General features: G+C 37.6%; 1 protein-coding gene across 1 annotated transcript in view; it reads right to left on the reverse strand.

Annotated features, from left to right (window-relative positions):
* unc5cb (unc-5 netrin receptor Cb) overlaps window positions 1–12,091 on the reverse strand; it is a 208,799-nt gene that overhangs the window by 62,998 nt on the left and 133,710 nt on the right. The window contains exon 4 of the mRNA XM_082158619.1: window positions 11,925–12,028. Within this exon, the coding sequence (XP_082014745.1) occupies window positions 11,925–12,028 (104 nt within the window). The remainder of the gene's footprint in view (window positions 1–11,924; window positions 12,029–12,091) is intronic.

The following is a 12,091-nucleotide window of genomic DNA, read 5'->3' on the forward strand; positions in this document are numbered from 1 at the left end:
CCAGCTCCTCAACACCACCAAAACGAAGGAGCTCATCGTGGACTTCAGGAAAGTGTCAAGAGGCACACACGACACCATCCACATCAATGGAATGGCTGTTGAGCGTGTCTCCAGTTTCAAGTTCCTGGGGACCCACATCTCGGCGGACATGACCTGGACAACCAACACCTCCAGCCTGGTCAAGAAGGCTCACCAGCGCCTTTTCTTCCTGAGGACACTGAGGAAGAATCAGCTTTCCTCCACTATCCTGGTGAACTTCTATCGCTGTGCAATAGAAAGCATCCTGACCAACTGTGCTACAGTGTGGTATGGGAGCTGTTCTGTTGCAGAGCGCAAGGCACTGCAGCGGGTGGTGAAAACCGCCCAGCGCATCACTGGGACTCCACTACCTGCCATCGAGCACATCCAGAGGAAACGCTGTCTGCATCGAGCTCGCAGCATCCTTAAGGACTCCTCTCACCCAGCCCACAGACTGTTTTCTCTCCTGCCCTCCGGCAGGCGTTTCAGGTGCCTCCGGACCAGGACCAGCAGACTAAAGAACAGTTTTTTCCCCAGAGCTGTCTCTTTATTAAACTCTAACCCTCATTGATCCCACTCCCCTCATATACTGATTGACTCTCCTCTCCCTCCTCACACCTGCCTCCATTTTGTTATTTGCAATACTATAATGTTCATTTGCACTGCTGACTGTTATTACAGAAACAACTGTTTACATATGCATCTTGCACTACTACCTTGACTGGAATATGCTCAATTTGCACTGCCGACTGTTTATTTACAGTACCGACTGTTTACATATACATTTGCAATACCGTACTTTAACTGTAATATGCAATTACTTCCACTGCACTTTCACTCGGATAGCTTCTGTCCAAACTTTATTTGCACTACTTTAAATCCATTGTTATACTGCTCATTTTAGCCTAACTTATACATATATCTATTTGTAAAATTCTGTTTATAGTAATAGCCATCTGTATATTATGCTCACATTCTGTTTATAGTAACACCCATCTGTATATATATATTCATAGTACATATCTATCTGTAAAATTCTGTTTATAGTAATAGCCATCTGTATATTATGCTCACATTCTGTTTATAGTAACACCCATCTGTATATATATTCAGTACATATCTATCTGTAAAAATTCTGTTTATAGTAATAGCCATCTGTATATTATATTCAGTACATATCTAGCTGTAAATTCTGTTCACAGTAATAGTTATCTGTATATTATATTCATAGGACAAATCTATCTGTAAATTTTTGTTTATAATAGTATTCAACTCTATATTTATTCAGTACATATCCATGTTCTGCACTTATGGAACCACTGTATATCCTGCACTTGCTGCTATTGCACTTCTGGTTAGACCTAAACTGCATTTCGTTGCCTTGTACCTGTACTTGTGTAATGACAATAAAGTTGAATCTAATCTAATCTAATCTTATTACATTTCTGCACCTGAAAACTACTGTCAGACCAATCTAAAAAACCTGAAAATCACTGTTTATTGCATTTATATCTTTGTTATATTGTATTTGTTTGTGCTTTTGCTAATAATTTGATTATTTGCTTTTATTTCACTATACTGTTTCCCTGTCTTTAATTATGCTTAACTTTATATAAGGCAAGTAGTTTTAGCTGTGGTATCAAAATTGGAAGAGAGAATTGTGAATTTTCACTGTAATCTAAAATGTTGGTGTCATTACATTACATTCATGGCCGGCCATTGGTGGGTTCGAAATTTATTTTAGTTTAAGGCCCTGTATACACATTCATATATAAATATATATGTGTGTGTGTGTGTGTGTGTGTGTGTGTGTGTGTGTATGCTCCAGTGCGCTATAGAAGAACCATTTTTCACCTTTCAGTGATCAGTTCTTAATTATTTTTTTGTGTGTTTCTTAGAACATTTTAATAATTTAAAGAAACTTTTGACACTATAAAGAAGCTCTTTTGCAGGTTTCATGGATGTTAACCATCAATGGCATTAAAGAAACTGAAAGGAACAACATGAAGATTCTGCTAAACGCCTCGTTCCAGTTCCTCAGGAGAGAGTCAGTCCCGGGGTTCGGACCCGATCGCCGCTGAGACACTGACGGCAGTGTTTTCTTCTCTTCAGTCTGAAGCGTCTCTTTAAAAGCCAGTAGAAGTGAAGCACAATAGAGGAGGACCCCAGCGGCTCCGCTGAAGATAGTTTCAAATCCGCTCGCATCTCCCTGGACGAGTCTTTTCTCTGAGCACCGTGGGCCTTCGCCATGTGACTCGGCAGGACCCCGGCTTGCTCAGCGACCGCCTGAATGAAAACGCGGTTGCCATGGCGACCGTCTCAGCGGATCTCGGGCGCACGGTCACCTCTGAACCCTGGCTTTATCTGAGCGCGCTGACAAGTGCTTTCGAGAGTCCAGAGAAAAGAAAAGAAGAAATGAAAACACAGCGCTCTTTCACAACGCTGATTTAAGGCCATTTTATGGGCTTGCCAAGAAAAAAGAGGGTCATGAAAAAGACTGTCACCCGCTTGTGTGCAGGACCAGGAGGAAAGAAGAGGCGAATAATGACGTCCTTACAGCCGGTCCTCAACTACAGCTGGAACATGCATTAAATAAATATTAAACACACTGTGGATATTGGAAATACTGTGATTAAATAAATAAATATTACATTACTAAATATTATACATTTATAATGACTTCCTCAAAGTAGGTCCTGTTTTTACTATAAACTAAAACTGGACGATATAATAAATAACTACTTAATATACTATTAATATTGGATTTAATGTATATTATTAAACATTATATAAATAATTAGAGATGAGCGATATATTAAATAAACAATAAACATACGGTGAATATGGATGTTATATATAGTATTTTGACATATGATTAAATAAATAAATAAACAAATATTATACATTTATAATAACTTCCTCAAAGTAGGTCCAGTTTTTACAATGAACTAAAACTGGACGATATATAAATATACTATGAATATTGGATGTAATATTATTTTATTATTAAACATTATATAAATAATTAGAGCTGTATATATATATATATATATATATATTGCTGCACTAGAATGGGTGATATATTAAATAAATATTAATTTATATATGTATTGTGAATATTGAATATTTTAAATATTAAAGTAGTGTATATAATAAATACTATATAAAAAATATCAATAAGAATAAATTGTAAAATAAATGTTATATAATTAAATATCATAAATATTATATAAATTAAATAAATATTATATATGTATTCTGAATATTGAATATTTTATATATTATAGTAGTACATGTAAAATATATTATAAAAAATCAATTTCAATAAGAATAAATTGTAAAATAAATATTACATAATTAAATATCATTATAAATATTATATTATAAATACATATATTTTGTGTCTTGCGTGAAATGTTGTGAATCTACTCGGACATGATAGCTCTTGATTCTAAATGATGGTTTCACTGACTGAAAAACGTACATATGTAATAATATTGTTGGTTATATCTCCCAGCTCAGACACCCGACTAAGCAAATGTGATGTCATTGATATACAAGTGAAATTACAAGTGATTTTCCCCGTTTCCAAACATGCACATGATTTAGTGCATTACAAACGCACAGAGAATGGAAACACACGTCACATGATTCGTGATTCATTCGGATGACCGAACCGCTCTGCTATTCTCCAAAGTGTTCGCAGTATCGCAGACTCCTCCAGCCAGAGCTCGACTCCTCGCGCGCGCCAGCACAAATGTTCAGCATGTTTGCTTTGCTTGGCACGATCGGCACGCTCCAGATCCGGGCTTTGAGAGGGTTCGAGGAGAGTCACAGAGGCTGAGGATTCATCTGTCGAGAACAGACGAGAACCGAGTTTATAACTTTACAACTTCTGCTGTCGCTGCCGTCCAACTGGCCTCTCTAGACGAACTGCAGGATTACTCCCATTCCAGACTAATATCAGCACAAACTCATTTCAGATGCGATTTTAATTTTAATAATGCGTTTCCCTCGTGCATTTTTTGATCACATTTAGGAACAGCATCCACTCGAGTCTCTTCAATCATTGCCGTAATGTCAATCAGATGAGAGGGAACGGCTCAAACTCATAATGCAGAAACACAAAGCCACAGACGCTAATCTCAGATTATCAGGCCTGTAATTACAATCATTCTCCATTTTCAGGGAATATATTTATTGCTAATCCTTCAGCGACAGAAACGGTGTCAAAGGAAAGAAGAAAAGCTTGAAACAATTAGATGCATACCGTGCCGTGGTTAAATATGCAACGGTTTGCTCGTGAGGAGGAGAACACAGAACGAATGTGGACGAGAAAACAAACAAGTGTTTGAGCGACTCGGGACGACAATAGAAGATTACATTACAGCCTAATCCAGGTGCATAATCAGATTGTGTTTCCTTTTGTGTGGAGCGGATGACAAACCCTGCGGATCACACAGCGGCTCGTGGCTTTGAGTCTGAACTTCATCTGCAGCGAGAGATAGCGCAGGTCTGCCCGACTAATGGAAGAATCACTGCATACTCTCACACACACACACACACACACACACACACACAGAGGAACAGATACAAGCGTCTGCTTCGCTATGGGACTATTAGACATGTAAAGGCCTGTGACTCAGACTGAGAAAACTGCTAAAACGACAGACGCTGTTATATATATATCACTAAAATAAGCCTTTACTTTTTTGTTTACATATACATATAAACATATACATATATCCACACACACACACACACACACACACACACACAGGGCTCGATATTTAGCCTTTTCATGTGCTTCTCAAATTGGTCATTCACTTGTCCGAGTAAAAAATGTGCTTGTCTGGAATTATTATTATTATTATTATTATTTTGTGTCTAATTTATTCTGAAGCAATATTCTCATCAGCTTTGACATATTTAAATATGAATATTTACGATATGTTTACCTTTATAAAGGGCATTTTTTTTATTATTAAATATGCTTCATCTTTCATTTTAAATTCTTACATTTTATCAATAAATTAAATTAGAATTAAAAAACACTATAGGGCTGTTACCAATCAAACTAAATAATTTACACTGAAAAATTACAACTGCATTAAATAATGTTCTGAGATTGTTTTAAATATTTTTTGAATATACAAATAAGAAACGTTGGAAAGAATGATACTTTTAAACGTGAAACTAAACCACCAGTAGGTGGCGGCGGGTGACCGTCTTAATGAGCGAGTCGTTGAGTCATTCGTTCAAACGATTCGTTCAAATGGCTGATTCGTTCATAAATGAGGCAGTTGTTTATGAATGAGTCACTGAATCTTTGACTCAACTGATTCGTTAAAAAAGCTGAATCATTCAGTAATGAAACATGCGTGACGGTTCTTCGTTTGGAACTATTTTCGCTGCTGAAATGAAAACAGTCAATGTTGCATCTAAAATGTAAGTGACTTTATATTAATTACTTGTTTACTTTATTGAACTGTCGTACGAAATCAGTGTCACATTTTCAGTCGTAATGGTATTCTGCACTCTTGGTCATGTGATGTTGCTTAACTGTATCATGTTTTATAAATATAAAAACACATTTTTACTGCAACTGAGTTTCTGTGTGTGAACTGCACTCATTTGTTTCCATTTCTCCTTATGAGGCTGTGAGAGCCTCAACTTTCAACACGACCTTGTTACCGTCAGTACATTATATTAATATTCACTATCAATCGGCACTTACACTAAATGAATGAATGAATCATCCTCGCGTTTTGGTGATTCCCAAGTTATTTTGTGTTATTGACGTTTTAATCAGGATACTTGTCCGATCGGGCAAGTTAAAATTCTCTCGTGTCACGATTCGACACATATCCCGATACTGAACTCACGATACGATATTACTGTGATACTCCAAGACATATGATGAAAGGTTAACAAAAAATGTACTGTTGATTAAAATGCTAAATTTGATATTACATTGTGTGTGTAAATGAATAGGATGGACTTGGTGCTGAAACCCAAAGCACAGGACAATAGAGACTCCAGAATAACAATATTCATGATTCTGAAGCTGAAAACAGGATTATTTTAGACAAACAAGCTTGATCTCTGTCACTGACTAGATATATTTAAAATAATGTATAATGTAGGCCACATTTTACTGGTAACATCAGATATTGGGCATTATCAGGACCCACAAATATTCCCCATTGCATTATTATACATTATATTAAACATTATATATAGCAGTTTAATGTAGTACTGACACTAAAACTCCGAAAACTTTTTTCATCACACAGAAATCTTCTTTAGGGTGTATTATACACGATACATATCATTGCATTTTTGTATTGCGATATATTGTTACACCCCTAATATAAACGTATTTTTTAAATCTGTGCCTCTGGCCTGAGCAAAAGAAACAGACAGGAAGGCGACAGTGACGTTTGTGTTTCCACAGTTAATCTGGGTAATGGATGTGTTTCTTTACTCTAGCGGTGAGGTAAGCGTGAGCGTCGTCTGGCTGTCAGTGGTGGAGCCGAACACACACCTGACGTTCACTGCGGTGAGACTGATGAACACTGACTCTATCACACACACACACACACACCTCCCATAACAGCCCACCGCTCACGACGCTCCTGAAGAGAGTGTGACAGCGACCGCCCACTTCTCTAGAACATTTTTAACATTCATTCAGTCCACAGGGATTTAATAAACTCTTCAATAAAGAGCCAAACTAACCAGATCTGAGATGAATCACAACGTTGTTAAAAGAAAAAAATGATCTGAAGAAAAAAACTCATTCTCATCTCTTGAATGATGTATGCAAATCATGAATGATCGTCCAATATACAACTAGGCCCACTGACTTACAGCATAAAGAAAATATACACATATATACACTATAGTTCAAAAGTTTGGGGATTTTTTTGGAAATAATTAACGCTTTTATTCAGAATAGCTCACATTAAATTGATCAAAAGTGACAGTAAATTGATAAATGTCACAAAAGATCTATATATTTCAAATAAATGCTGTTCTTTTGAACTTTCTATTCATCAAAGAATCCTGAAAAATAAAATTTATGACGGTTTCCACAAAAAATGAACTATTTTCAACGCTGATAATAATCATAAATGTTTCTTGATCACCAAATCATCATATTAGAATGATTTCTGAGGGATCATGTGACACTGAAGACTGGAGTAATGATGCTGAAAATTGCACAGGAAAATAAATGACACTTTATTCATATTCACAGCTGTTTTACATTATAATCATATTTCACTATTTTTACTGTATTTGTGATCAAATAAATACATTTTCAAAAACATTGCAATCTTCCTGACCCCAAACTTTTGAATGAAAGTGTATAGAATTGTGTGCATGATTGCAATGCATCATGGGAGTGGTTTTCACCAGATTTCCACATCTCAGGATGATGGTGCTAGTGTGGTTCTTCACTGGGGATTCAGCCATTAAAGTTTCTCTGAGAGGAAAGATAAACCCCACTTGTGTCTCTACAGAAGCAAACATCACTGAACCACCGTCATGTTATCGTCACGATCGCCGTCTCTGAATTACGAGTTGCACTTCCAGAAGCGACTGTTCAAACACTGATACTTCAGCAGGTTTTTAATCACAAAATGGACTGAAATAAATTGAATTGTGTTATTTTATTTGCACGTACGCTCTCTCTCTCTCTCTCTCTCTCTCTCTCTCTCTGGATGTAATTACCCAGAAGGCCGGTTGGTTATTTTATGTCATTAACAGCAGACCCGAGGCTCACGGTGAGCGTCATATTTACACTCTCCAAGAGAGAAAGAGCTCTTATTGCATTGTGTGATCCATGTAATTTCATTCCTGACTTGTTATTCTTCTCATTACGTGCCTGAATCCTTCCTCCGCACAACACAGGGAGACAGAGAAGAGCTTTGATGCGATCCGACACGCATCACGACCGGCTGAACATTCGGACACACTGAGACATGTGTCTATAACCCTAAAGAGACATGCTGACATGACCGAGATTAGCTTTGTACACTGAAATAACTCATATTTTCAACCAATTTTACAATTAATTACAAAGTAACGGCTGAATTAAACATGCAATTTTGAAGTAGAAAGAGTGAAATTGTATGTTCAGCAACTCTTGATGTGTTGACATTAGCTAATGCATTTAACAAAGGCTAATAAATGCTGTAGAAATGTTAGTTAATAAAAATGTTCATGTTAGTTCAACTAATGTTGGCAGATCTTAACAATTCATCAGTAAATACTGAGATCTAAGATTAAGAAATGCTGTTGTTCAGGGTTAGTTCATGCTAACAAATGAACCGTATAATAAAGTGTTTTTTTTACAATGTAGACAAATATAAACTCACAAAAAATAAGAATTGAAATTTGATGCAGATTATCATATGAATGCACTCACTAATATCAATACAAGTGTTAATGCGATAGAAGGAAAGAGACAGAACAGAGATATATTAATATATGATGGCATCAGCTCAGATCTAATCATGTTTGAGCTGAACAACATAACGGCACAAACAATTGATGGAAGACGGAAAATAACTTCAGCAAAATATGCCAAGTGAAACGAAGCGGCGCCATCTGTGATGTACAGTTTCTCCAAACACAAATTGCTTTTAATGCGAGATCTTTCCGCTGCCAAAGTGTGCTGTTGTGCTGATCCAGGCCCGCGCTCCTCTAAAAGAAGAAATCGCTCCCTGAGTTTGTGGAATTGATGGGAAACGGCTCCCTTCTGATTGCGGCCCATTTGTTCTGTCAGCATTTCCACCTGCAATGAACTTCTGCTCACTTAACTGGGCTTTTCCAGGTCAAGCGCGGCTCCTTTCAGAGCCGAATCAAAGGAAACGCTCTCAGCCAATCAACACGCTCCCTGGAGAGACCGCTCTGATCTGACCCAGAATGCTCACTCATGTTTGCTTAAGCGTCGCTAGACGGTCATTCAAAGAGCTTTTTACTTCAGATCCAGCTGATAAAAAAAAAACGTGATGCTCAGCCACACATTTTACATTCATTCACTAGGCCGATAATATCACATATCCATGTCAAGTCACATTTATTTCTACACTCTTAAAAATAAAGCCTCTTTATTGGCATCGATGGTTCCATGAAGAACATCTGTGGAATCTTTCCATTGATTCCACAAAAGGTTCTTTCGATTATTAAAAACGTGGTTTCATAGCCGTAATAAACAGGACAATAAGTTGCAAAATTCATCAATTATGAAACAAATTCAATTCAGCAATAAGCAGCTCTACCGAAGACAATAGTGTCATTATTCAGCTCATTATTATAGTTATTAATATTTTGAATTAGCTTTTATTTTTATATTTCTAGTTTTCATCTTACTTTTAGTTTTAACATTAGTTTTATGTTAAAGTTATTCCATTATGTGCTTTTGTCATTTTTAATATTGCTATTTAGACAGTTTATTGCCAAGGCAACATTTCAAATTTTATGGTTACATTTTTTCTGACTAATATTTACATTATATTTTAGCTTTATTTCAGTGAACGATTTACGTTTACGATATTAACCCCGGTTCAATGATGATTTAATTCAGTCCAATAGAGTAAATTGTAAATGTTGCAAAGTAAATTTCATTATTCAGCTCAGCTCAGTTCTCATCTGATAGAGTTGAACAGATAATATTACTAGATATTAATTGACTTTTTAAACCCATATGCATCCATACATCTCATTTCTGAGAGCATTCATAACTCACAACTCACATATACGTCTTTTTTTTTTCAGCCCAAACAGGAAATAAACTATTTCCCTGTGGCCACAAACAAGCCAAATGTTCATTCTGTGATCTTTCAGAAGCATTTGATGGCCTTTAGCAAACATCCAAACCCGAGTCTATAAAGCAGCAGCGCTGAATGAAAGACGCTCTTATCTGCACACGACCAAACGCTCACACTTCTCCACCATATCCCAGCAATCCTGCAATTTCCTTTTTTTGACAACGAGCACGTGCGCATCCATAACACAACATTCCCATCCTCCTGCAAACATCCGGGGTGTTATTTAACATGCCCACGCCCTCAACGTCAACGCGAGCGAGCTAAAGATAGTCTCAAGTTAATGGTGGTCGACATTACAAGTGTTAAGATGATTAAAAGAGCGGGAAAAACAGCCCGAGGCGTTCACGTTAAACCCTCCTCCGAAATCTGTCCATTGAGTTTGTTAAGCCTGCCTGGAGGAGGTTTCGCTTGCGGATTTGCATCAAATTGTTGCATCCTACTCTTTGTTACTGTAAAGATGGACGATTTAAAGGGGAAAAGACTGGATGCTTTGAGAAAATCCTTTACAGCTGCCATCTATTAATCCTGTTTAGCTAGAACTTTAGGACGAGTTTGTCTGACAGCCCAGTCCGGCTAAAATCGATGGCCGAATCAATATGTCCCGTGTAGCTAAATAGGAATTAACAGGTGGCCGCTGAGGTAAATGTTTCTGAACGAAGTCTGACATTTAGTCGAGGTGATTGAGTTATCTACACATCAGTCGGCCAGGAGTTTACCTTTGCTTTGGCCCCTGTAACAAACGTTAATCTCTAATTGGATATAAAACTCATCAGGAGAGTGCTGGTGTGTGGAGATCAAGTCCTGAAAAGTGAAGCCAGAGAGTCTCGATCGCCCACAGTATTGGTCCCAGTGTAGATCATAAACCATGGATGGAAACTAAACAATCAAATTACACTTCGAACACATTTTTTCCGAAGATGTTTTCAGTCATTTTAGGTCGTTTTTATCACGCTGATGTAAGTTTAAGTGTTTATCTTAGTTAGTTATTTGTGACCCTGGATCACGTCACCAGTCTCGAGTCGCACGGGTATATCTGTGGCAATAGCCAACAACACATTGTATGGGTCAAAATTATAGATTTTTCTTTTATGCCAAAAATCATTAGGATATTCAGTAAAGATCATGTTCCATGAAAATATTTTGTAAATTTCTTACTGTAAATATATAAAACATGTATTTTTGTGAGTGAATGCTGCACAATCGCCAACATAAATGAACAATTTTAAAGGAAATTTTCTCAATGTTTAGATTTTTCTGCACCCTCAGATTCCAGATTTTCCAATAGTTGTATCTCAGCCATATGGTCCTATCCTAACAAACCATACATCAATGGAAAGCTTATTTATTCAGCTCTCAATTTCAAAAAATGGACCCATGTGACTGGTTTTGTGGTCCAGGGTCACATTTGATGCTATAAAAACGTGAATATGACGTCATGATTGACAGCTCCTCTAAACGAAGTATCATTGAGGCACCAACAGACTTTTTGGGGGATTTTCAGAAAGAGATTTGGAGCTTCAGCTTTTTATTTCTACATGTCCATAACTGTTTATTTCACACTGACATAATGAGTTGTCCTGCAGTGACTGTACCAACGGTTTCTGCGAGAGTGTGTGTGTGTGTGTGTGAGTGTGAGGGCGGGGCCTTGATATCGTGACTCCACTTCACTACTGCGCAGAATCAGGTCCCACATCAGCGCAAGATGTCAGCACCATATTAGGACTTTGGCGGCTTCACTTTTCACTAGGCTTGCAACGATAGTTGGTGTTACCAGTGTTCAGAACCGGCCGGACGTGTCTACGGATGCGGAGCAAGCAGAAGGAGTTTTCAGTTCATTACTCCTGAAAAACGCTCGCTGTGCTCCGCATCATTATGAATGCCCGTACAGACGCGTACATTTTACTCTCGCCTTCAAATTAGCGATTTAAAAAAAAACATGTTATACGTGGATTAACCGGCGGGAAAATATCATCACCGTCACATCCCTACTTTTCACCAATGGAATAGAGTGAAGGGGTATCGTCCATCTTTTTTACAGTCTATGTGTGGAGACGAATAAACCCGTACCTCAGCAGCAGGAACTCCTTCAGGCGGGCGGCACTGGAGAAGCACTTCCTGTTCAAGAGACACTTCCTTTCCCAGAGGCTCCTGGTCAAAGGTTTTCCTGAGATCTGCGAGAGAAACACAGAATCGTGAGATTGCAGACGGCCGAGCGCATCATCCAGGAAAAAGTT

This window comes from Leuciscus leuciscus (assembly GCF_965113295.1).
Source record: "Leuciscus leuciscus genome assembly, chromosome: 24".
In the NCBI taxonomy this organism is placed as follows: domain Eukaryota; kingdom Metazoa; phylum Chordata; class Actinopteri; order Cypriniformes; family Leuciscidae; genus Leuciscus; species Leuciscus leuciscus.